The following is a 24,780-nucleotide window of genomic DNA, read 5'->3' as shown; positions in this document are numbered from 1 at the left end:
TATACCTGTGCTACTTGTTTTTCTTCTTCATTGTAACATCATGATGATAAGATTCTTGACGCCGCTTACAGCCGCCTATTTTGGATAAATGCATGTTCCAGTCAACAACACTTTACGAGTTATTAGAATTAGAGGGTGTGATGACGACAGCTGAATATTGAATGATGATGACTTGGCAAAGGAAAGGAATTGGATGACGCTTTAGACTTTTCGCTATTGCACACGATACTGCAGCCTCGACATGCAATGCACATACAACGGCGTCTCAACTTGGTGTTTTGATCGAGTAAAACCTATTTCTGTGATAGAATAAGCCTCAGGACAATAAAAGACATAGCTAGCTAGGTCAGCCACGTCGAGTGGATTGTTTCCGCGGGGTGTGCCAGACTCAGACTAGAACCAAAAACACCATGATTGTATTACTCGATAGAAACTCGTTCATGGATGGCCCGAGGTAGAGGGCAAGTCATTCGGCAAAGACACGAGAACTATAATCCTCAAAGAACTATTTGAGAGATTTATTATCGGCTGACTTTGTTGGGCAAGTGAATTGCCTCACGCGAACATTCCTGTCTCGAACAGCTGTTGGTGGTCCCGAATAGCCTCAGTCAGATTCAAGCCATGGCAAACAGTAATAGGAGAATCTCCAACGTTCTGCTGCAACGTCGGTGTCACGTACGCCAATGAAATACTCTCCAAACCTTGCAGAACCAAAGCCGTTCATCGTATTACTCGATATTTACTCGATTCAATCACCCACTGCGGCATTCGGCTTAGAGATTCAAGACTCTGATTGGTCCCGACTCGTGAGAAACCGGCATCCGGCTGTGTCCGATGCAAAGGACCCTGGAAATTCCAGATTTTCTTTTTTTCCTGTTATCAATGATAAGCCAAGTTGGGTTTAGCAGTTATAGTCTAAGCTTTTTCTTCCGTGTAAGTGGGACCTGAGGCCATCCCATGTTAGAAAAGTCATATGCACAAAGGGTGAACAACACATCGGGAATTTGCCTAGAGTGGAATGTAAAAAGGGAGGGACCGGGAGGCAAATCATTGATTGGAAGGTGGTGTTTTGATCGAATAATGAATATAGAAACCGCCCATGAAAATACTGTGCCGAAGAGGAACGATAAGAAGAAGCTATAGCCGAATTCCTGGGGGTGGCTTTTCCCTCTCTTTTTCTTCTCTTACTCCTCTGTTTCTTGTAGTAACAACACTCGTTGAAAACAAACCAATTGTTTATCCTTTATTGATAAGATCAGCTTCCCACTTGATAAAGCTTCCCTTATCAGAACGACACAGCTTGACTTACTCCGTCTGACCTTCTCTTATCTTTGAGTCGCAACCCCACCAATTGGACTAATCTGTGAGCCACACCTCCAAGAGGAAGCAGAGAGATAAGGATAAGAGGAACATCCCCAGAAAGAACCGACATAGCTAGGGACACAGAGTGAACCAGCTTTCCCCGGATTTTGGACACATCCTTGCAGTAGCTTTGTTTGAAATATTTCCGACTTTTTTTTCTCTTTTCATCTTTTCCTTCTTTCATTCTTCCCTCCCTCCTCCTGATTCATATCGCTCATATCACCCATCATGGCATCTCCCAGCACCGAACAGTACCCCGAGGGTCCTCTTTCAGTCCTCGTATCATCCCGAGTTGTTGTTACTCTCCCTGATGATTCCCTTGTTACCACTCCCGCCTCAGTTGTCGTTAGCCCAGTCACTGGCAAGATCGTGTCAATCATCCCCGAAGTCCTTCCCTCATCCAGTTTCCCAGCCGGCATAAACTATGTTGACCACGGTTCCAAGCTTCTCATTCCTGGTCTGGTCGATGCTCATGTTCACTTGAACGAGCCTGGTCGAACTGAGTGGGAGGGATTCTGGACTGGTACCCGTGCTGCTGCCAGCGGTGGTGTCACCACCGTGGTTGACATGCCTCTCAACGCCATTCCTCCCACTACTACCCTTCACGGCTTCGAGGAGAAGCTTCGAGCGAGCCAGGGCCAATGCTGGGTCGATGTTGGTTTCTACGGCGGTGTCATCCCTGGCAACGCCAATGAGCTGCTCCCTCTCATCGAGGCTGGTGTTCGAGGATTCAAGGGATTCTTGATCGAGTCCGGTGTAAGTTGAATCTGCATCCTGTAAGCCAAACCGTAAGCTGACAGTCATTAGGTTGACGAGTTCCCTGCTGTCTCTTCTCAGGATATCGCCTTGGCCATGGAAACCCTAAAGGACAGCAAGACGACTCTCATGTTCCACGCCGAGATGATTCCTCCTATCACTCAATCGGTCGGCGACACAGTCCAGGCCTCAGAAGCACCCCTCGCTCCCTCCGGTCAACTCGACGCCTACAAGACATTCCTCGAGTCTCGACCTCCTGCTTTCGAAACATACGCCGTCGAGGAGATTCTGAGCCAGGCGCATATTGCTCCTCAACTCCACCTCCACATCGTTCACCTCTCTGCTACCCAGTGCATCCCTCTCCTCAAGGCCGCTCGCCAATCTGGAATTAATATCACTGCCGAAACCTGCTTCCACTACCTCGGTTTGACTGCCGAGGAGATTGAGAAGGGTGACACTCGACACAAGTGCTGTCCACCTATTCGAGAGGGCAAGAACCGAGATGGTCTTTGGGAGGAGCTTGTTGCTGAGGACTCGTGCATCAGAACTGTCGTGTCGGATCACTCACCTTGCACACCCCAGCTCAAGCTCCTTCCTCAGCACCTAGAGACAGCGCGACCCGATTTGCCACACAACGACTCAGGTATCGTGATTCCCGCGCCCGAGATGGAAAACCCCGTCGCCGAAGGAAAGGGCCGTGGCGACTTCTTCGCAGCCTGGGGCGGTATCTCATCCGTCGGACTGGGTCTCCCTATCTTGCACTCCGCGGCCAAGAAGCGCGCCGACTTTTCCAAGACGCCCAGCATCACCGATATCGTGCGTCTCTGCTGTCAAGCCACTGCCGTTCAAGTCGGTCTGGCGCACCGAAAGGGCGCCATCAAGGTCGGGATGGATGCTGACATTTGCGTGTTTGACGATACCGAGGAGTGGACTTTTACCCAAGGCGACATGCGATGGAAGAACCGCTGCTCACCGTGGGAAGGCCACGAGTTCACGGGTCGTGTCAAGGAGACGTGGCTGCGAGGTAACAAGGTGTTTGAGCTCGGTGCGCCCAACGCTGGATTCGTGGTCAGCAAGCCGGTTGGCGAGCCCATCACGGAGAAGCGAACAGTCTAAAATATGGCAATGAAATGTGAAACGAAAATGATTGATGATTAGACAACATATGCAAAGAGGCGTTGGTTATTAAGGATGGGGTTGTTATTGTATAATCTATTATTTCTTCATTTATCAACTATAGCATGAGTAATGTCAAGGGATTTGATGATAAAGTGGCGTCATTGGATGTGACTCTGTGTGTGCATGTGAGATGTGTCTCGTCTTGGGAGATGGGGAAAAAAAAGAAAAGTGTCGGCTTTTTTGACAGGTATTGGAGAAATTGGGGGAGTTTCATTGGTGTTGACGAGACTTGGTGTGAGGCATTTGGGAGGATTATCTCCGGTCTTGGCTGCTAACCTTGGTAGGTATTCTACCGCGAGCTCTATGATGTCTTCAATGTTGTGTAGATATATAGTGATATGTATGAAACCTTGGACATCACAAGTGATCACCAACATCACCTTGAATATCACCAACAGCATCAAGACCATCGGCCAAGGTTTGCCGTGTCATCAGGCAAATACGAAATAGCCAACCCTGTCGTGCGAAAATGGGGTTATATGCATAGACGTCGCTTATACCAAAACGGGCAGCAAAGCGGTAGCGACCGTTGCATCGTTTCGCAAGCGACACCTTTTTGTCGAAGCCGAGACCAGGGATCGATAAGCGAGGGTTACTTCAAGTGGTGGGATTAGGAGGAAGCATGATTCAGTTAAAGGGGAACAGTCTTTGTAGATGAGTCGCATTGAATAATTAGATAGTAGGAGGTAGATTGAACGAATATCGCATCTTGAATTATGTTGGTGATGAATTCAGTGATGAATTCAGTAAGAAATGACTTAGTAATCCGAGGTAAAGATCTTTGTTGGTACCTGCCATGTCGAAGCAACATTCGCATCTACATCTACTACCCTCTCCAACGACAAAGACAAACCCATGCCTCGGAATCAAAGTCTCCCGAGATCATCGACTAATCAAAGGCCAACTCTTATTACTTCTGGATCAATTCTTTTTCCAATCTAACCAGTCCAGGATGAGAACAAGCTCGTGTCCCCCGGTCCATTGTTGGCTCTCTTTGTACCCCCCGCAAACCGAGCTCGCTTCGAAGAGTGCGAGGGGCTAAGCTGCATCCCCACTAGAAGACCCCAAATCGAGACCACTCTCTTCCGCTCAACCCACTTCACTTCTACTTTGCCTACTACGCGGCGGCCGAACCGATCTGAATTTGGCATCCACTTCGGGTAATAGCCATGATCTCGTTTACATTGCGACGGGCCTGTTGTTGGCTCGAGTTGAGGCCGAGGACCATGGCCTTGGTCTTGGTCTTGGTGTCCAATGACCCTTAAGATCCTCCTATCCATCTCTTTGTCAACTCTTTCCATCGCGACTTTACCAAAGGTCCATCTTGCATAAATCCTCGGCGTCATAGATGACCACCAATTGTCAAAACGGATTATAATCTCACTCACATCGCATCACACCACAGCCTAAACAACTTCAGCATAATCGCCAGCCATACATAATGTCCAGGGCGTGGACCAACAGATAACATCGCCTTACAACAGCGCTCAACTCACATTCATAAACAGAGAATAAGGTTACTTTTGTACCCTACTTTGTATGACGCTTGATGCAGGGCAGCCGAAGGTAATATTGTCGTTAAAGTTGTACCAACCACCAAATACACAATCCAACTTACAGCCATGTCGCAACATGGAAATCCCTCGGACAACATCGACATCGAAAAGATGGACAGACCAAGCTCCTTGGAGATCTCGATAGATCCTCGTGTCCAACAAAGCGAAATGTCACGGCTCTCAGTATCCGGTGGTGGAAACCTGTCACTCGCTGATGTCCAGGCTGTTCATGTTCACATTCATGACTTGGCCGTCTCAGTCGATACAGCCCCATCATGGCTTGCACCTTCGACATATGGCGACCTGGTCTCGTCAAAATTCAACACTGCATCGAAAATGAAACCGCTTCTTCACTCTGTAAGCGCTAATCTTCCTCCAGGAACTTTGACAGCTATCATTGGAGGAAGCGGATCTGGTAAGACCACACTGCTCAACACCGTGGCCGAGAGAGTACTCAGTTCCAGATTGAGTCAACAAGGCATTGCTACGTTCAATGGCAGAGTTGGAGTACATAGTGTTCGCCATGCATACGTTATGCAGCAGGACATCCTACTTCCAACCCTGACCGTTAGAGAGACCCTTCGATACTCGGCCGACTTGCGATTACCACCGTCAACCACTTCCGAAGAACGGCAACGGGTTGTAGAAGAGGTCATTCTCGAGCTCGGTCTCAAGGAGTGTGCCGATACGAGAATTGGAAACTCTCAACACCATGGATGTTCAGGTGGAGAGAAGAGACGTACTAGTATTGGCGTTCAACTGCTAGCCAACCCTTCTGTCCTCTTCCTCGACGAGCCTACCACCGGTCTTGATGCGACGAGTGCCTACCAGCTTGTTCGAACACTCAAGACACTTGCACAAAAGGGGCGCACCATCATTACGACAATCCATCAGCCTCGATCTGAAATCTGGGATCTCTTCGACAACTTGATCGTTCTGACCAAAGGTAGCCCTGTCTACTCCGGTACAATCAAGGAATCCGTTCCATGGTTCGGAGAACTTGGATATCAACTCCCTCCTTTCATCAATCCCGCCGAGTTCATCATAGATATCGCAGCTGTCGACAATCGTACACCCGAGTTGGAACAGGAAACAACAGCCAAGGTTGAGCGTTTGAAGAGCGCTTGGAATCAGGAGACTTTGAAGCGATATCCCCCCCCTGACAAGACTGTCGACATCAGAGATGGAAAAAAGAAAAAGGACAAGAAGACGGAAGAGCATGCGGGTTTTCTACGGCAGGTTACTGTCCTCACCGATCGTACACTCAAAGTCACATATCGCGATCCTCTTGGTATGGCAGCTTCCATCACAGAAGCTGTTTTTATGGGTCTCGTAACGGGCTACATGTTCTACAATCTCGGTCGCGACCAAGCTGGTATCCGATCCCGACAGGGAGGCCTCTACACAGCAGCTGGTCTTCAAGGCTACCTCATCCTCATCTTTGAGGTCTACCGCATGACATTCGACATCCCAACCTTTGATCGTGAAAACTCGGAAGGATGCGTCGACGCCCTCCCCTTTGTTCTTTCACGCCGAATCGCCCGCATGATCACCGAAGATGTCGCGGCACCTTTCCTCTTCTCTGTCCTCTTTTTCTTCATGGCTGGTTTCGAGCGAGATGTGGCACGATTCTTCACATTCTTCGCCATCACACTTCTCAACCAGTACATCGCTGTTACTTGTGCCATGGTTTGTGTGGCAACAGTCAGACATTTTGCTGGCGCAAGTGTGATTGCGAATCTGGTCTTTACACTGCAAAGTATGGCCTGTGGCATGTTTATTAATGTAAACAGTCTTCCTGTTTACGTTCGTTGGTTGAAGTGGCTTACTTACACGGTATGTTCTTTACTTTGAATGTGTTTGATGAATACTAACGTCGACAGTTCTATGTTTTTAGCGCATACTGCGGTAACGAATTCGAAGGGAGTTTTTACGACTGTCCCGCCTCGAACGATAGATCTGATCCGAGATGCAAGCAGTATACGGGAGCGTATATTATGGAATCTCTCGGCTTTCCAAAAGATTGGGTTGCCAAGCCCATTCTCGTATGCCTGGCCTTTGTCGTATTCTTTTTCGTGCTATCGGTTATCGGACTACGCATCATCAAGGTCGAGATGACCATTGCTCGAGCTCGTGTTTCAGATACTGATCTCTCGGCCGGTAAGGAGAAGATGACAGCGCGCTCTGTTGCTGATGTGCGCACTATCGACTTGGAACTGAACGAGTTCTCGTTGGCTTTGGATAAAAGAACGCAGTTGGGAAAGAAGCTGCCTACAAAGACTATCTTGAATCCCGTCAATGCGACGTTCAGTGCTGGAGTATTGAATGTCATCATGGGACCTTCGGGAAGTGGAAAAACATCGCTGCTCAACGCCATGGCCCTGCGACTGCGCGATTCTGTCGGGACAAAGTATCGGCCAGCTGGAAAACTCACCTTTAACGGGGCTCTTCCCTCGGATTCCGTCATTCGATCGGTCTGCTCGTATGTCTGCCAAGATGACGACGCATTGTTGCCGTCCCTTACTGTTCGTGAGACTCTTCGCTTTGCCGCTGGACTTCGTCTCCCATCATTCATGAGCAAAGATGAGAAGAACCGTCGAGCAGAAGAAGTTCTACTCAAGATGGGTCTAAAGGACTGTGCCGATAACCTCGTCGGTGGTGAACTTGTCAAGGGTATTTCTGGAGGAGAAAAGCGTCGTGTGTCTATCGCAATCCAGGTCTTGACAGATCCGCGCATTCTTCTCCTCGATGAACCGACATCAGGACTCGATGCATTCACCGCAAACTCCATCATGGAAGTCCTTCAAGGTCTTGCCAACGAGGGCCGAACACTCATTCTCACAATCCACCAAGCTCGGTCCGATCTGTTTAGGGAATTTGGAAACGTCTTGCTCTTGGCACGTGGTGGCTCACAGGTTTACTCTGGTCCTGGACGTGATATGCTTGGATATTTGGCGCGTCATGGGTATGAGTGTCCTCACCACACCAATCCCGCAGATTTTGCCTTGGATATCATCACGATTGATCTACAGCATGAAGGGAAAGAATTGGAGTCTCGCAAACGAGTTCAGAATATGATTGATAATTGGAAAGCGGAGAGTGCATCGATAAAGGGCGAGAAACTCTCTGATATCCAGGAGAAGGATGAAGTTCAGAATACGGATTCTGCAGACCAGATAAACACTACTCAAGAGGGGACAACTCTTCCACCCGCACCACCGCAAAAGCGCCGATCCTTTAACAAAGCCAATCTTTCGACGCCTGCCGAACTAGGAGCCCTCATCCGTAAACGGGCCTCTATCACTACCGCACTTCCTCTCCTCCTCCATCGCGCTCTTATCAACACCTACCGTCAACCTGAGCTCATTGTCGCTCGCTTGATGCAAGTCATCGGTCTTGCTCTTATCCTGGCTCTCTTCTTTGCCCCCTTTGACAACGACTATTACTCGGTACAAAGTCGCATGGGTTTCGTCCAGGAACTCGGCGCGTTTTACTTTGTCGGCATGTTACAGAACACAGCCATCTATCCTGGCGAGCGCGATGTATTCTATAGAGAGGACGATGACGGTGTCTACAGTGTCAATGCTTTTCTTGCTTCCTACACCATCCTCGAGGTCCCCTTTGAGTTGATAAGTTGCCTGATCTTCGGTGTGCTGGCCGTCATCGCAGTTGATCTCCCCCGCACAGCAACGCTCTACTTCACCTCCGTCTTTGCCTGTTTCGGCATCGTATCCTGCGGTGAGAGTCTCGGTATCATGTTCAATACACTCTTCGGCCACACAGGCTTCGCCGTCAACATCATGGGCGTGTTCCTCGCTCTTGCTAATACCATGGCTGGGGTACTCTCCATCGGCATGCCCGATCTGTTCAAGGCCTTCAACTACCTCTCACCCATCCGGTACGGCACGCGCGCTGTCGCACCGTATTCGTTGCGCGGCATCGAGTTTACATGCAACAACGAGCAGAGGCTTGAGAACGGGAAGTGCCCTATTGAGACGGGTCAGGATGTCCTGGAGCTGTATAGCTTTGACGTCGATCCCGTTGTCAACATTGCGTGTTTGGCGGCTTGTGTGGTGGTGTACAGGCTTTTGGCCTGGGGTTTGTTGAAGATTGCGAGAACCCATTGGAAGGGGAAGAAGAAGGATAAAGAGAGGGTAAACAAGGCATAGTTAAGCGTTGAGTTCATTGAGAGTCTTCTCAGTCAAGAATTGGAGATCAGATTCGTTGAGAGTACCTTATATATCACTGCCAACTACGCTAATATCTCGGTTATAAAGATGACAAGATTAATGCATCAATATATGGGCAGTCACAATAACAAAATTGGCGCTACGATCGGCTTCCTATCATTCTCACTAGCCTTTCTGATTTTCTTCTACGTCCTTTCTTTTGCGATGGTGAAACAGCCGCGCAACTTAGCCTTGTGCTTGAATATTGAACCATTACTAACGAGTGAAGATCAAGGATCATTTAGAGTCTCGTTTAATTCTTTTTTACTCTATGTAATCAGGGATGAGTAAAGTTTTGGTGTCCCTATCGACGGCAATGTCTGGAATGAGATACTGCACCCTTAAAGTATAAGATGCCCCTTTTCCACTGGGGTTTAAGACAAAAAGCATTTACATGGCGCTCATTCTAGTCCCAACTGGTGATTCCCTTACCGTCAAATTCCATGTACTGGCGCCGTTGCCCTTTGTTAGCGATGTTCTGTGGTGAGACATTGTGTCAGCTTTGGCAGCCATGTTAAGGGAACACGTTCAACAATCCAATCCCTGGATGCTTCTCTCTCCCTTGCTTTACTGTCTCCTATCATAATTGCACAATGCCGACACATATTCTTTTGAATATTTCCCCCGCTGCTTTCGTCTTCATTTTAGACTGGCCTCAGATAAATCTTCATAATGGGTGAGGCATCGTCATTCGTCGCGGTGCGCTTGATGAGGATTATCCCCATCCTCGCAATCCTCGGCGCTACTTATTATATATTCCTTACCTGCTTCGCCTCTTTCCAGGCCACAGACGTCCCCGTTCCTGAAGAATGGAGGAATCACGATGCAGTCGTCGATGAGGTTGACGAAATCACAGAAACTCTCACTCACGACCCTGATTCTAGGCCAACTCCCCATAAACTCACCATCGCTGAGATTGAGGATCTTGAGAATAAGGGAGAGTTTATGGGCTTTGAGGACGAAGACGAAATTGATGTCTTTATCAACTTGGACGATGACGGTGACTGGGAGGAAGATGATCTCAAAAAGGAACTCGGCGATGAGCTTGAAGGCGATTTTGAGGATGAGGAGGATGAAGACTTCGGCGATGACGACGACGACGACGACAACGACGACGACGTCGATTGGTCGCGCTTTGCCTACATTCAGTATGTCACCAACGAGGACTATCTCTGCAACTCGGTTATGATCTTTGAGCAATTGCATCGCCTTGGTAGCAAGGCTGATCGCCTGCTCATGTACCCGAAGGAAATGCTTGAGCCAGATGCTGCGTACTCAAACAAACGCGGTGGACAACTTCTCATCAGAGCTCGCGATGAGTATAATGTTACGCTTCAACCAATTGAGATCCAACATCGCGATGGACAAGATGGTATATCTCCTACAGCCCCAACTTATCCTTTACTATCTAACTTCTGTCTAGAAACATGGGCCGACTCCTTCACCAAACTCCTCGCTTTCAACCAGACCCAATATGACCGAGTTCTCTCCCTTGACTCAGACAGTATGGTCCTCCAACACATGGACGAACTCTTCCAACTACCTCCCTGCCCCGTTGCCATGCCCCGCGCCTACTGGCTCTACAACGAGAATCCTCCTAAGCGGATTCTCTCATCGCAGGTGATGCTCATCCAGCCCGACGACGTAGAATTCGAGCGCATCGTGCAAAAGATGAACAGCATCGGCCCCAACGACTACGACATGGAGATAGTAAACAGTCTGTATCTCGACAGCGCTCTCATCCTGCCCCATCGCAAGTACGACATGCTCACTGCCGAGTTCAGGAATAAGGACCATACCGCGTATCTGGGCAGTGAGCGGGAAAAGTGGGATTCTAGTGTTGCGCTGAGCGAGGCCAAGTTTGTGCACTTTTCGGATTGGCCTGTTCCGAAGCCGTGGATCAATGATGTTGAGACTAGATTGGCGAACCAACCTGACTGTCCTGAGGGTGAGACGAGTTGTCCTGATAGAGATATATGGAATGGATTCTACACTGACTTTACAGATAACAAAAAGGTAAGTGCTGAAGATGTAATAAATGATGTGCCGTCGCTGACTGTGGATTGCAGAGAGTTTGTGAATCTGTGGGCAAAACTGGACAGAAATGGATACACTGGAGGAGAATGTAGAGGTTTGCTGAGAGATCTGGTTGTGGGTGTTTTTGCAAGTTTTTAGTATTTTTCACAAATGAATGCACGATTGAAGAGAAAATGTCATAATAATAGGAGTACCGCAAGATATAATTAAAGATTTAATGCTCGAAAGTTTCCGATTCATATTACTACCAACAATAGCGACTTCTATACTGCTGTTACTGGTTATATACTCTACATTATTCATATACTCCTATCTCGTGACCTGGTACTGATGGTCTCGACCACAGACGCTTTGCACCTTTCAACATCGGTATCATTACCTCCATTGGCTCCCCTCATACTCTCATACTTGACAGTGGGCGATACCTCCCCATCAACCGCCAGCGTAAATCTCCCAGCCCCAGTCTCACCCACCCTCACATTAATCTTGCCCAGCTTATCTCTATTAGAGAATCCAACTTGAGCGAGACTTGCACCTCCTTCAGACGCAGCGATCATCACATGGCGAATATCTGAAGGATCAAACTCAGTAATGTCCTTCCAGCCTCTTGTTCGAATAGCTTCGATTAGAAACAGCGCTACAATAGCCATGTTTAGCGAAAATGCGGCTATGGCAAATTTCTTTTCGCCGACGATGATGGCTGTAACTCGGATGGAGCCTTTGACTTCGTCTTTGAACTCTCCAACCATGAACTGCGCAGAGGCATACGCTACCAACATGTCGTCCACCATGGCGGTTATGACGTTTTCGACACCTTCGAGGGTGACGTTTGCGGACGTTCTCGAGGTCAGGGTGTTGTTCGTCTCAAGACGAAGACGATGGTCGGTGATGGAGGCATTGAAAGCTGTACCAACAGTGGATACGTACAGATTTGTCTCGTCGTTGGCAATTAGCTCGAACTGACGAAGGACAGTGCCTTTTATCCAACGAGTGGGATCCATATCGCGAACTCTAGTATCGTTCGTTGGCACAACTGTGATGTTCTTGCCTCGACTGCTGACCGTGACGTTGAAGAGTGTAGGCTCAAATTCGACCTCGCACTGCGTCGTATTTAAGAACTTGTAGAAACCTCCCGCCGCGAAGCCGATGTATTTTCTCTCGGGAGCGACTATTGCATCCTTGTCCTTAAAGTGCGCGACTCCAATGGCGACAACAGCGTTTCCGTCACCGAATCCGATGTAAGTGGAATATTCATAGCCATCATCACTGTCGGGAAGTTCACCTTGTGCAGCCCAACGCATAGAAGAGTCCTCCTGATAGAGTTTAAAGTCGCTAGATGCGTTATAGATGCAGTTGACTTTGGCGCGGTATCCTACCTCCTGGTACTGCCATCCAAGCACACTGCGTCCGGTTTGGAAGTGGACTTCGCCTAGACCTGGGGAGGATCCAACGCCGTATGATCGGCCGATGTAGCTATAGCCTGTTTGGTCCAGCTTCTCATGGTTGCGTGTTGAGTTGTGGATGGGCGATGCTGAAGCAGCGGAGGCGAGAAGACTGCCCAGCATTTGGATGCCGACCGAGTATGTGAACTTGCCAAGGGCGGTATGCTTGGTAGGTCCTACTGAGCCAACTTCTGAAGGATATTCTTTGATATGGGTGAGGTTATCCCAGCTTGGAATCTGGACGGTGCCTTCGATGTACTCAAAGGTTTCAACAGGTGTCATGGCAGCAGCCCAGATAGCGCTCAGCACCATGGAGACCGAGACCAAGAGGCCCAACAGAAGGATATATACAAAAGGCAAGTCCCAGTTGATACGTGGTATCATGGCGTCCATCCACGCTCGCATCAGATCAAGACTCATGCTCCTAGTCTTGAGGCGTCTTCGGACACCAAGGTTGATAACCCTGCAGATAACAACGATCTGCAGAGCAGACATCATGTTGGCCATGATCTGAACAGCAAATTGGACCGAAGGGCGGTTATCATTGACAAACTTGAGGAACGCGCCAGAGAAGAGCGTACCGTTGAGGGAAAGACATAGTAGCGTTGTAGCAAGGGGTGTAGTAAAAACGAGAGAAATAAAAGTGTTATAATCAGAAGAGAAGAAACCGATAAAGCCATTACTTTTAGCCATTTTTAAAACGAGGATGAAATAAAAGGAGAGTTGTTATAATCGCACAGACGAGAGAATACGATAATACGAAGCATACAGACGGAAAGGAAGCGAAAAATTGCCATTAAGAAGGATTCTGATCCTGTCCATTTTCTCTTGTCTAATGCTGTTGGTTCTGGGATTAATAGTGAAACCTGTGCCTTTTTCAACATCATGTAGGGTGGTGGATTCATGGCAAGGTGTAGCCGCCAGAGGTGGTGATTTGTCGAATCACGGTTGAGCGGTAGATCTTGGAAGCGCGTAGGAGGGAGACTCTATTCTTCAGCTCACGGCCGGGGAATGTTGTGCATGGTTCCCCGGCGCTTAATGTGAAACGAATGGGACAGACACGGAGAGGGAAAGGCAGATTCTTGTTGTTGGTGTAGTAATCAAGTCGATAACAAATATAGAACAAGTCCAAGGTGGGAATCCTATGGATCTGGAAGAAGCATCCTGGATCAGTCCAGGCCATCGAGTGTTATTATTGTGTTAGTTGATGTCGGAATTAGGCCCACATGACTCAAACTCATCGCCTGCAGTGGCTTTCTTTGTGTCAGGGTATTATCTTGGAACGAATGCTTGGGCATGCAACTGTGTAACGATAATGAAAGCAACATTCTATTTAGCTCAGATTTAAACAGAAAGCTTACTCTCTTGTCCAAACTATTATCCCAACTCTCGCCCATCACCTGGACATTTCATAGTGTCCGTCTAGCAAGGTCGCCTGTCAACATCCCCACGTGCGCTGTGCACTCGACCATCAACCCCCCCAAACTTACAGGGTCTTTAGCACATGTCTCTCGCTAATGAAAGCTCCTGGTTCGCTTGAACTGCCAACAGACGTCATTTCTCAAGTATCACCAACCTCACCTCATCTCACTTCACCCGAGTCTCGGCTTATACGTAAATAAACTTTTTAAATTTAAAAAAAAAAAACTCCTGTCCACTCCTATGGGACGACAACGGCTGGCAAATCATGTTTCGAAGGCTTTCTCTCCTCTCTTCAAATGCAGTGCGGGCAGAGTACCAGCCTCTTCCTCAAAATGACAACACCAACGAGTCGCAAAGCACCATGGAGGATGTTGAGAGGAGTCATGATGCAAGAACTGAGCCTTATCGCGATGCCGCGGCCATGCTTCTCATCAAAATGGGTCGTTCGCCCGATGAGCACATCACTGTTTCACCAGCCGACGATGCCCGCATCCTTCGTCGCATTGATCTCGCCCTGCTTCCTTTAATGCTATCCGTCTACTTCCTCCAAGCTCTCGACAAAGCAACATTATCGTATGCTTCAATATTCGGGCTCATCGAGGACACCAATCTCCAAGGCGACCAGTACTCATGGCTCGGAAGTATTGTTTTCCTTGCGCAGCTGTTTATGCAGCCTCCGCTTGCGCTTGCACTAGTGAAGCTGCCCATCGGAAAGCTCACGAGTGCCATGGTGTTGGCCTGGGGAACGACGCTGATTCTCATGACCTGGGCGAAAGATTTCCGGACGTTGATGGCTGCGCGGTTCTTTCTGGGTGCGTTTGAAGCTAGTATTGGACCAAGCTTCATCGCTATTACCCAGATGTGGTGGAGGAGAAGGTATGGTTGATATCTGACAAATAGAGCTGTGTCTAATGTTTCCAAGAGAGCAAACACTAAGAATCGGATCGTGGTACTGTATGAATGGGTTAACATGGGTGGTGAGTATATCTCTTTTCCGTTCAAAACCATGCTAACATCGCTTCCTAGCTTGGCAGTCTTATTACATACGGACTTGCGAGTATCGATTCTAAAATGAAGCCCTACCAGGTATGTCAAAGATGTCTAGACAGAGTCAACTGGCTAACGCGGAAAGATGATTTTCCTCTTCTTTGGCGCCATCACTGTGGGAGTCGCCTTTATCATGTTCTTCTGGATGCCAGATTCACCTACCGAAGCCAAGTTCCTCACTGATGAAGACAAGATCATTGCGATCGAACGCCTTCGCAACAACCAAATGGGCGTCATGTCTCGCGAGTGGAGGACTCCCCATGTCGTCGAGGCACTGAAGGACCTCAAGACATGGTACTGGGTCGCCATGATCTTCTGCATCTCGGTCCCCTCCAATGGCATTTCGACTTTCGGTCCTCTGATCATCAAGTCATTTGTGTCAGATCCCTTTCAGACCATGCTGTTCAATGTGCCCGTTGGCATTTCGCACATCATCGCCGTCTCTGTGAGTGCTTACGTATCCATGAAGTGGAAGCTCAAAGGTCCAGTCATCGCCATGCTGTGTGTGCCGCCCATCGTTGGATGTGCTATCCTCCTGCATTTTGCGCATAGCCTTGAGAATAAAGCTGCTTGTCTAGCTGGTTATTTTTGCTTATGTACTTTTACTGGAATTAGTAAGTACTGTTGATTGCGCTGTCGATGTTGATCTAACACAACGCAGCCCCATTAATATATTCATGGTCAGCACAAAACACAGCAGGCGACACAAAACGCAAGACTACTTCGGCACTCATCTTCATCAGTGCCTCGGCCGGCAACATCGTTGGTCCACTCCTCTACTCACCCGACGAAGCGCCAGCCTATACTCGCGGTCTGCGAGCCAACCTCGCTCTCTACGTTCTCGTCGTTGTCCTCGTCGCGGGCACGTCTCTACATCTCTCTCGCCTAAATCGACTTCACAGCCAACGTAGAGTTGCACTTGGAAAGAGTGCCATCCTGGTTGATCGAAGTCTTGAGACGGCGGAAGAGGTGGAGAGGATAGAACACATGGAGAGGACATTGCGAGGAGGCGTGACACTTCGCGAGGCAATAGGTGATGAGCATGATAGGATATCACAAGCGCATGATGTGGAAGGTGACAGGACGGGACAGAAGGACGGTGATAAAGGGTTTGGAGATACCACGGACTTGGAGAATGAGGATTTCCTTTTTGTGTTTTGAAGAGTCCTGTACGACTGGACCAATGGGACGACTTGCGATGATTCATAGATACCTTGCATAGAATGACTTTTACGATCCGCAGCTTTTTCATTTCAAGATTCTGCATCATCTTAGAAGACTGACGCATTATTAGTTTGCCTCACTTAATCTTCTGAATGACGAGCATTACAATGACCCAGTGTAGTTATGCTATTATTGGATTCCATAATCGCCAAGCTCCCAAGGCCATGGCAAGCTGTATTGTCATGCATCTAGATAGACTACCCCAGCTGCCCAAGCCAAGCTACCAGGTACGACACATGTAGCATTGCCACGTTTGGGCACCGCCACTCTTGGCCGCTCAGGCCCAAATCAACGCCGCAGATGACGACGCAAAGAACATGGATTGTTTGGGCTGCTTGTTGAGCTGAAAGATGGCGGCTGAGTAAGAGAACCGGATGCCTCCGCGTTTATTATATCACTGATTATTTGTCAAGTCATACCTCTCTTTGATATATATTTATTTGCTTTAGTTACAATCCACTCCATCTTGATCCTCTCAAAGCTGAAAGTGATTCATTCCCCACTCGACACCCCTCCAAGTGCCCCTCCATCATCACGGATCCTACGCAGAGACAGCCAAGACTACGGCTTGGAACTTGTACCAGGGAGAGTCTTTTACTTATAAGCGCCGTTTTCGCTGCATTAGTTGCAGTATTTCTATCAAATATCTCTATACCTAATCTCTCTACTTCAATCAAAATGGGTGGTGGACCCGAAGGTTTCCGCACCGTTGCGTATTTCGTCAACTGGTAAAAAGCTACCCTGTATGCATCTCATCACATTGACAGCTCAGCTAACGCACACAACAGGGCCATCTATGCACGAAAGCATCGCCCTCAGGATCTTCCCGTGGAGAACCTGACTCATATTCTTTACTCGTTCGCTAATATTCGTAGCGACTCTGGCGAAGTGTAAGTTGTGTTACCTCAGTCTAATTGTGGAACCACTCAGCTCACATATCCCACCCAGCCATCTCACCGACTCATGGGCTGATACCGATATTCACTGGGACGGTGATTCCTGGAATGATGTTGGCACCAACCTGTACGGTTGCATGAAGCAACTTAACCTCTTGAAAAGACGTAACCGAAACCTCAAGGTTCTTCTCAGTATCGGAGGATGGACTTTTAGCAGCAACTTCAAGGGCCCCGCCAGCACGCCTCAAGGACGCGCCACATTCGCCAAGAGCTGCGTTGATCTGATCAAGAACCTCGGGTTTGATGGTATCGACATCGATTGGGAGTATCCTCAGAATGCCGACGAGGCTAGAAACTATGTTGAGCTTCTAGGCGCTGTGCGTTATGAAATGGATGCATACGCCCAGACTCTGAGCCGACCTTATCACTTTGAGTTGACCGTGGCCTGTCCCGCTGGTGCGACAAACTTCCAGAAACTTGATATTCGTGGAATGGATCGATATCTCGACTTCTGGAACCTGATGGCCTACGACTATGCCGGCTCTTGGGACCAGACCGCGGGTCATCAGGCCAACCTGTACCCATCTCACGACAACCCAGTGTCGACACCATTCTCTACATCCGCCGCCATCGACTTTTATGTCCGCAGCGGTGTGTCTCCTTCAAAGATAGTCCTCGGCATGCCACTCTACGGCCGAGCCTTTCAAAACACCGATGGTCCCGGCCGTCCCTACCAGGGCGTTGGAGAAGGTACCTGGGAGCAGGGAGTCTACGATTACAAGGCACTTCCTCTCGAGGGCGCGCAAGAGTACGGCGATAGAGGATGCTGTGCCAGCTACTGCTATAACCCTCAGACGCGTACCATGGTCACCTACGATACGCCGCGGGTCGCCTGGGACAAGGCCGAATATGTGAGAAAGTGGAAGCTGGGAGGCGCCATGTGGTGGGAGAGCAGCGCGGACAAAGAGGGTGAGAAGAGTCTGATCACAACAGTTGTGAATGGATTCGGAGGCCAGGGAGCGCTCATGAGACAGGACAACTGTATTGAGTATCCTGCGACCAAGTACGATAACTTGCGCGATGGGTTCCCGAACAATTGAGGCGCTAAAGTGGAGTTGGTGGGTCAGGAGAAGGAGGAACATTGATGACAGTCTGCAACGGTTCTGCTTTTTCTTATAGTGATATCATAAGTAAATGAATAGTAAAAATATGGTTTATGATTCCATCCTTTTATTTATCGCATTGATGTGGTAAAAGACTCAAACCCTCAGAATCTGATACACTTAGACTTCCGCTACCAAGTTTGTTGAAGTCACGTGCCAGATCTCTAGCCACATGAGCCACATTGGCCCGTGCGCAAGCTGCCAGAAAATTTCCACCCGCAAAAAAAGTGTGAAAATCTTAAGTCTCGAGCCATCACCAAACCCATCCGACGCGGAACCATTCCCAATTGCGGCACCAGCAGGGAACGAAATCATGTCGCACATCGACTACGCCCTTTACGAGAGCCCCGTGGGCTATGCCATCTTCAAGGTGGTGCATCAGCAGGATGCGGTCGGATTGAAGTTGAAGGAGACTCAGGCCGCCACCAACGATCTCGCAAAGTTCGGCAAGATGGTCCAGCTGACCAACTTCAGCCCTTTCAGGTATTTTGAACTCGGTTTCGTGATGCCAGAATATGCGCGATTACTAACTGTGTGCAAAGGGGCCACGTCGAGGCTCTCGAGAACATCAACCTCGTCACTGAGGGTATCGTCTCTGACTACCTCAAGTCTGTCCTCGAACTCAACCTTCCCCAGACGAGCGGCAAGAAGACCAAGGTTGTCCTCGGTGTTTCCGAGAAGAACCTGGCTGGTGCGATCAAAGCTCAGTTCCCCGGCCTCGAGTGCGAGACCGCCGATACCTCTGACATTGTCGGCGACGTGATTCGCGGTATCCGACTGCACGCCGACAAGCTTCTCGGCGGACTCAAGTACGGCGATGTTGAGAAGGCCGGTCTGGGTATGGGTCACGCCTACTCCCGCGCCAAGGTAAAGTTCAGCGTCACCCGCAACGACAACCACATCATCCAGGCCAGCGCGACCATCGACTTCCAGGACAAGGGTGTCAACCAGTTCTACATGCGCGTTCGCGAGTGGTACGGATGGCACTTCCCTGAGCTCGTCAAGATTGTCTCCGACAACTACACCTACTGCAAGCTCGTCCTCGCCATTGGCGACAAGAAGAGCTTGAACGACGACAAGCTCCACGACATTGCTGCTCTTGTCGAGGAGGACGGTGAGAAGGCCCAGGCCATCATCGACGCCGCCAAGGTCTCTATGGGTCTCGACATCGCCGAGGCTGATTTCGAGGTCATCAACAGCTTCGCCGAGGCCGTCGTCAAGCAGGCCGACAACCGCAAGTCCACCAACCTCTACCTTGAAAAAAAGATGGGCGACATCGCCCCCAACCTGCAGACCCTCATCGGCACTCCTGTCGCTGCCCGCCTCATCTCCCACGCTGGTTCTCTGACCAACCTCTCCAAGTACCCTGCCTCTACTCTCCAGATTCTCGGTGCTGAGAAGGCTCTCTTCCGTGCTCTCAAGACCAAGAGCAACACCCCTAAGTACGGTCTCATCTACCACAGCAGCTTCATTGGCAAGGCCGGTGTCCGCAACAAGGGTCGCATTTCTCGATACCTTGCCAACAAGTGCAGTATGGCCAGTCGTATCGACAACTTCTCCGAGGAGCCCTCCACCCGATTCGGTGAGGCTCTCAAGCAGCAGGTTGAGGACCGATTAGAGTTCTACGCTACTGGCAAGAAGCCCGCCAAGAACGCTGACGTTATGGTACGTTGATTCCATTCGCGATTACTGATTAATGCTAACAATCTATGCAGAAGGATGTCATGGACATCATGGACGGTGGTGACGATGCTGGCTCTGACGAGGAGATGGTCGACGCTCCCGTTGTTGAGAAGAAGTCCAAGAAGGAGAAGAAGGAAAAGAAAGAGAAGAAGGACAAGAAGGAGAAGAAGCGCAAGCTAGATGAGGAGGCCCCCGTTGAGAAGGAGGCCGACGGTGAGAAGAAAAAGAAGAAGAAGAGAAAGTCCAAGGCTGCGGATGACGAGTAGAGCTCTTCCAATCGTTTGCTAGCGTCTGGACATGCCTTCGTGTCTCGTAGACACTAATTTGCTCCAGCGCTGAGAACTTTCGGGCACGAGGATAACGGGAGATGCATCTTCAGTCATGATAGACGTTGCGCAAGGGTGGTCGGACTCGGGATTATAAAAGCCAGGATCTTCTCGCCAAGCACGCAGCGATGCCACCAGCCTTTAGAGGTTTTCTCGTTCTACGAGTTCACTTCTTTTGCAGTTGTACATCGCGAGGACCCTTTAAATGGGCCCTGGGTGGGAGATTCGGCATCCTCGAGACGCCCTTGCGCAATTGTTTGAGGAGTTTTTGTAGGATCTGATCTGGCTTCTGGCTTTTGGGCGTTTGAGGGCATTTGGCTTGATGTAAAACTGTTTTTCACTACGAGGGAAAACTCATACCCTTTGTTTACAAAAACACGCAATTCACTGAAGACTGAGCATTGAACTGTGACTGTGATGATGAGTGAGGATAATTGGACTAACGATTCAATAGAGACAGCCTAGACAGCTGACCTGCTGATTTTGTCTCCTATGCTCCAAGCGGCCAATCTTGCCGTGGACTGAGTATCCCCGGCCTTCAGTGGTTTGTGGCCTTGAGAACGCTGTCTACCCTCCCCTCCCCCCTGTTAGCACATATCTTGTTGTTTTACTCTAGCCTCTTGAAAGTCCTCCGGCTTTGGATACTACCTAATTGATTGAACTGGAGAAGAGTTTGCTGAAGAAGCTTTGTTTCTGTTCAAGCCTCAATACAGCATCAAGGAGTCCTTTGCGCCAGATTTTATCCTGCTCCTGTTTTGCTCTGAGTTCGCGCATCCATTTGTATATTTGGTTAAGTCTCTTGATTTAGGTGTTGCATATATTCTGCCGGTAGCTCAATTGTCGGCGAAAATTATATGCAGATGTGTGCAAGTTCTTTGAAAGACATCGTGTTTGGTGCGCATAGTGTCCTGTGAATCGAATGATGGCGTAGGATGGTTTGCAAAACGATCTGTAGAATTTTGAAAACATGCTAGGTGCTTTGTAAATTATAACATTTACTAAATGTTGGAAAAAGCGATTGTTAGTGATTGCTTACACTTGGTGCTCTTTGGAGTAGTAGCTTAGTAGTGGATCGAGTGGGCAGTGACTTTGAAGTTGCTTGATGTCGTGTAGGAGGAAGAAACAGCTGTTATATGTACAGCCCAGAAGAAGCTTCTTTTATCACAGCATACATGTTCTTGATAGGAAAGTTAGTTATTAAGAAAACCTTGATTTTATTTATTGAGTCTTTGATCCAGATAGATCCTTTATTAAACATTTTGAGTATATTAAGAAAGCTAAGCTTCTGGCTTATAGGTCATCCTCAGCGTATCGGGAAAATTCACTACTATGAACTTAAGAGACAAGATTGTTAGGGCAGCCTATGCTTCTTAGACTACTTATCTCTATATCCTAAGACTTAGGAGATCAACCTTTCTGCTACCCAGTAGATCATAGAAAACAAAGAACGGGTTGAAGAAGAGAATGGGGGTGGGTATGGTGCAATTGAAGCTGGCTCGACCGAGTGTCCCCGGCCTTCCGCAGTTTATGGCCCTCGAGGCTCTCCACTCCCCATGTCTTGGTGTTGGGTGCTCCACCAGGGCAAACAAGGCTCTGCCGAGACGAATTTCACCAGTAGACAACAAGAAATTACTGCGAGGCTACGAACTTCAATGAATAAATTGTTAGTGGACGAACAATTCGAAATCGAAATGACTTGGGCGGCCAGATCAAAGTATCATGCTACAGCAAGCTTGGGCTGGCTGTCAGATCATGAAATCAGCGAGTGTGGAGTGGCAAATATTATGGCGCACAATTTCTACAACAAGCGATCATAGTCACAGGAAAAGATAGTGGTATCAACTTTTTTGTCTTCTTAGCGTGAATGCATTATTTCAGAAACCGGATGTGCTTTGTGCTACAGCCTTTTAACGCCCATTTTTGGCACCCTATCCGTTCCGTCATCAATCCCAATCCCGTGTTGAATGCATTTATTGCTTGTCGAAGACGTAGGTCAGGTGGCAGCGACCGCAGTACTGGCGGTCCTGCATGGCAGCCATGAAGACACCAGCGCCGCACTGAGAAAGGAGTTAGCAATTGAATGATATAAGCAGGTATAGAAGTGATGCTTACAGTGTCGCTGGGGCACTCGCGTCGAAGTCGCTCGATCTTGCCATCAGAGTCGACCTTGTAGTACTTGAGGACAGCCAGCTTGGTCTTCTTGCGCTTGTGCTTGATCTTCTTGGGGGTGGTGTAGACCTTCTTCTTGCGCTTCTTGGCCATACCACCACGAAGGCGGAGGACCAAGTGAAGGGTGGACTCCTTCTGGATGTTGTAGTCGCTCAGGGTGCGGCCATCCTCGAGCTGCTTACCAGCAAAGATAAGTCGCTGCTGGTCCGGGGGGATACCCTCCTTGTCCTGGATCTTGGACTTGACGTTGTCAATGGTGTCGGAAGACTCCACCTCAAGGGTGATCGTCTTCCCCGTGAGGGTCTTGACGAAAATCTGCATGATGCCTAACTGAGACGGTTAGAATCCTTGTCCATAGTGTAGTTGAAGCATTTCGCCGTCTCGTCTCTCGTCTCCACCCGAGTGCGGTTTCTCTCTAGGATTCGAAAATGAGGGGATGCTCAAAGTCCGAAGCGTCGAGGTGTGCGCGCAGAGCAGGAAGAATTGCGATCGTGTGATATTGAACAAAATAGGAAAAAAGGCAATTCTCAAGCAAAAGGCAACGAAGCCCTCACTACAGAGACAGAGACAGAGACAGAGACGGGTATTTGCAGCATCTTTCAGACGTACCTCGACAATAAAGCTTATTGCCTTCCTAAGCAATCCTCAGATGGTGCGAATGGGTTGAAGAAGATCTGTTGGTGGAGGTGGCGCCGGTTCAGAAGTTCTCAAACCGAAGAAAGTGGGGTCACGTGCCCTAGGGTTTTGGCAAGTGCGGCCCTGCCTCGCTCCTGCCGGTTTGCTTGGTGCAGGTGGGGTCACTGAACCAGCGCTCCTGCAAGCGATCCCACCCTGGCTCTTGCCCTACCTCTAACCCACCAAACATTCGAAAAGTGGATTGCTCTGATCGTCAACGCCTTTTTGACAAACGCACATTCTAGTGAGTCTCTCCTCTTCTTCTTTCTTTCTTCACTTGCGTGGACCTGAATTAACAACAGCAGCAACCGTCAAAATGGTCAAGAAGAGAAAGAACAAGTACGACTCCCCTTCCTCTGCCTCGCCAGCCAGCCGCCTACAATCGCATCGCACTACCGCCGACGACGATGCTTTCTAGCCCGCGTCGCGATATGATGCTCGACGACGATTGATCGGCTCTGGCACTTTCGCACCTCGAGTCAAATGCTAACAAGCTCCCAGCGGCCGAAACAAGAAGGGCCGCGGCCACGTCAAGCCCATCCGATGCAGCAACTGCTCGCGATGCACCCCCAAGGATAAGGCCATCAAGAGATTCACCATCCGCAACATGGTTGAGTCTGCTGCTATCCGTACGTTCACAAGCTCGACACTCGCTCCGGTCAATCGCTTACAATTTCATAGGTGACATCTCCGATGCCTCCGTCTTCGCGGAGTACACCGTCCCCAAGATGTACCTGAAGCTGCAGTACTGTGTCTCTTGCGCCATCCACGGCAAGATTGTCCGGTATGTTGTCCTCCTATCCAGGAGTGTGACGACTGCGCCATGGTTGCGTATGTGCTTTTAGATGAACCTTGGCGGTACCATATGAAACATATTCCAGCCTGCCCCAGCGCAGTTGCATGCTCCTGGTACGTAATTAATGATTTATGAAAACTGACATGATATAATAGTGTCCGATCCGTTGTCGGCCGACGCAACCGTGCCCCTCCTCCTCGCGTCCGCTACAACAAGGACGGCAAGAAGATCGTCCCTACTGCCCCTAAGGCTTAGATGGGTTGATACTTGGGATGGAGTCCGGTTATGATAGCAGCATTCAAAAAATGGATGGGATGAATACCTTTGGGATTATGAGACTAAGAAATTCCAAAAATCAACTGGACGACGTTTGATGTCTACGCGTCTTTGACAAATTATTCTGGTTTCTTCGCTTAATCTGTGAAATGTTGTGACTACCGTATGCTGTGGCCTTCAGGGGCTATTGAGAAGAGCTCAACGGCCTCAAGTATTGCCAAACTTAATTTCCAGTCACGTCTAGCAACTTGTGCTGTGTCCAATTTTTGTGATATCATGAGAACGGTGAAGTAACCCTAAATTGCTAGCAATTCGAAGGTCATGACATCAGGAAGTGACGCAATTTATGTCTCTGTTGAGTTTTATTATATATGAAATATCCCGTTGCCAATATCTGCAGCTAGTTTGAAGTTATGTGAGCGCCAATGTTTTGCCTGCTGGAACTGTTGACATGTTGTGAGACCAGCTTCAATAAGTTGACACACACTCATGATGCGATAATAAATCATGTAATGGATCGAATAAAATGAAATAGATTAAAC

At 48.9% G+C, this 24,780-nt stretch overlaps 10 protein-coding genes across 10 annotated transcripts; 8 read left to right on the top strand and 2 right to left on the bottom strand.

The window, feature by feature from the left end:
• Positions 1 to 1,590: 1,590 nt before the first annotated feature.
• On the top strand, positions 1,591 to 3,234 carry FGSG_10934 (allantoinase; the record flags this gene model as incomplete). Its single annotated transcript, XM_011327139.1, has 2 exons — positions 1,591 to 2,118; positions 2,170 to 3,234. The coding sequence occupies 2 exons, from the start codon at positions 1,591 to 1,593 to the stop codon at positions 3,232 to 3,234; spliced, it is 1,593 nt and encodes a 530-aa protein (XP_011325441.1).
• A 1,685-nt stretch (positions 3,235 to 4,919) lies between these two features.
• On the top strand, positions 4,920 to 9,022 carry FGSG_10935 (uncharacterized protein; the record flags this gene model as incomplete). Its single annotated transcript, XM_011327138.1, has 2 exons — positions 4,920 to 6,689; positions 6,737 to 9,022. The coding sequence occupies 2 exons, from the start codon at positions 4,920 to 4,922 to the stop codon at positions 9,020 to 9,022; spliced, it is 4,056 nt and encodes a 1,351-aa protein (XP_011325440.1).
• A 732-nt stretch (positions 9,023 to 9,754) lies between these two features.
• FGSG_10936 (glucose N-acetyltransferase 1) lies at positions 9,755 to 11,162 on the top strand (the record flags this gene model as incomplete). The annotated part of the gene is made up of 2 exons (XM_011327137.1): positions 9,755 to 11,030; positions 11,152 to 11,162. 2 exons carry the CDS (start codon positions 9,755 to 9,757, stop codon positions 11,160 to 11,162), a joined length of 1,287 nt encoding a protein of 428 aa, XP_011325439.1.
• A 170-nt stretch (positions 11,163 to 11,332) lies between these two features.
• FGSG_10937 (uncharacterized protein) lies at positions 11,333 to 13,254 on the bottom strand (the record flags this gene model as incomplete). The annotated part of the gene is made up of 1 exon (XM_011327136.1): positions 11,333 to 13,254. One exon carries the CDS (start codon positions 13,252 to 13,254, stop codon positions 11,419 to 11,421), a length of 1,836 nt encoding a protein of 611 aa, XP_011325438.1. The 3' UTR covers positions 11,333 to 11,418.
• Positions 13,255 to 14,248: 994 nt separating this feature from the next.
• Positions 14,249 to 16,191, top strand: FGSG_10938 (uncharacterized protein; the record flags this gene model as incomplete). Its single annotated transcript, XM_011327135.1, has 5 exons — positions 14,249 to 14,859; positions 14,906 to 14,960; positions 15,010 to 15,069; positions 15,116 to 15,644; positions 15,716 to 16,191. 5 exons carry the CDS (start codon positions 14,249 to 14,251, stop codon positions 16,189 to 16,191), a joined length of 1,731 nt encoding a protein of 576 aa, XP_011325437.1.
• Positions 16,192 to 16,719: 528 nt separating this feature from the next.
• On the top strand, positions 16,720 to 18,375 carry FGSG_10939 (endochitinase 1 precursor). Its single transcript, XM_011327134.1, has 3 exons — positions 16,720 to 16,982; positions 17,043 to 17,144; positions 17,203 to 18,375. Exons 1-3 carry the CDS (start codon positions 16,933 to 16,935, stop codon positions 18,248 to 18,250), a joined length of 1,200 nt encoding a protein of 399 aa, XP_011325436.1. The 5' UTR covers positions 16,720 to 16,932; the 3' UTR covers positions 18,251 to 18,375.
• A 209-nt stretch (positions 18,376 to 18,584) lies between these two features.
• Positions 18,585 to 20,721, top strand: FGSG_10940 (SIK1 protein). Its single transcript, XM_011327133.1, has 3 exons — positions 18,585 to 18,796; positions 18,856 to 19,978; positions 20,029 to 20,721. The coding sequence occupies exons 1-3, from the start codon at positions 18,627 to 18,629 to the stop codon at positions 20,260 to 20,262; spliced, it is 1,527 nt and encodes a 508-aa protein (XP_011325435.1). The 5' UTR covers positions 18,585 to 18,626; the 3' UTR covers positions 20,263 to 20,721.
• A 930-nt stretch (positions 20,722 to 21,651) lies between these two features.
• FGSG_13885 (uncharacterized protein) lies at positions 21,652 to 22,139 on the top strand (the record flags this gene model as incomplete). The annotated part of the gene is made up of 2 exons (XM_011327132.1): positions 21,652 to 21,672; positions 21,753 to 22,139. The coding sequence occupies 2 exons, from the start codon at positions 21,652 to 21,654 to the stop codon at positions 22,137 to 22,139; spliced, it is 408 nt and encodes a 135-aa protein (XP_011325434.1).
• Position 22,140: 1 nt separating this feature from the next.
• On the bottom strand, positions 22,141 to 23,158 carry FGSG_10941 (uncharacterized protein). Its single transcript, XM_011327131.1, has 3 exons — positions 23,101 to 23,158; positions 22,435 to 22,821; positions 22,141 to 22,379 (listed from the first exon to the last, which is right to left on the bottom strand). The coding sequence occupies exons 2-3, from the start codon at positions 22,810 to 22,812 to the stop codon at positions 22,293 to 22,295; spliced, it is 465 nt and encodes a 154-aa protein (XP_011325433.1). The 5' UTR covers positions 22,813 to 22,821; positions 23,101 to 23,158; the 3' UTR covers positions 22,141 to 22,292.
• A 210-nt stretch (positions 23,159 to 23,368) lies between these two features.
• Positions 23,369 to 24,493, top strand: FGSG_10942 (uncharacterized protein). The gene is made up of 4 exons (XM_011327130.1): positions 23,369 to 23,505; positions 23,668 to 23,795; positions 23,848 to 23,950; positions 24,118 to 24,493. The coding sequence occupies exons 1-4, from the start codon at positions 23,483 to 23,485 to the stop codon at positions 24,215 to 24,217; spliced, it is 354 nt and encodes a 117-aa protein (XP_011325432.1). The 5' UTR covers positions 23,369 to 23,482; the 3' UTR covers positions 24,218 to 24,493.
• The last annotated feature ends 287 nt before the right edge of the window (positions 24,494 to 24,780 follow it).

Source organism: Fusarium graminearum, chromosome 3 (genome assembly GCF_000240135.3).
Source record: "Fusarium graminearum PH-1 chromosome 3, whole genome shotgun sequence".
NCBI lineage: Eukaryota > Fungi > Ascomycota > Sordariomycetes > Hypocreales > Nectriaceae > Fusarium > Fusarium graminearum.
This window is presented reverse-complemented; position numbering and strand designations above follow the sequence as displayed.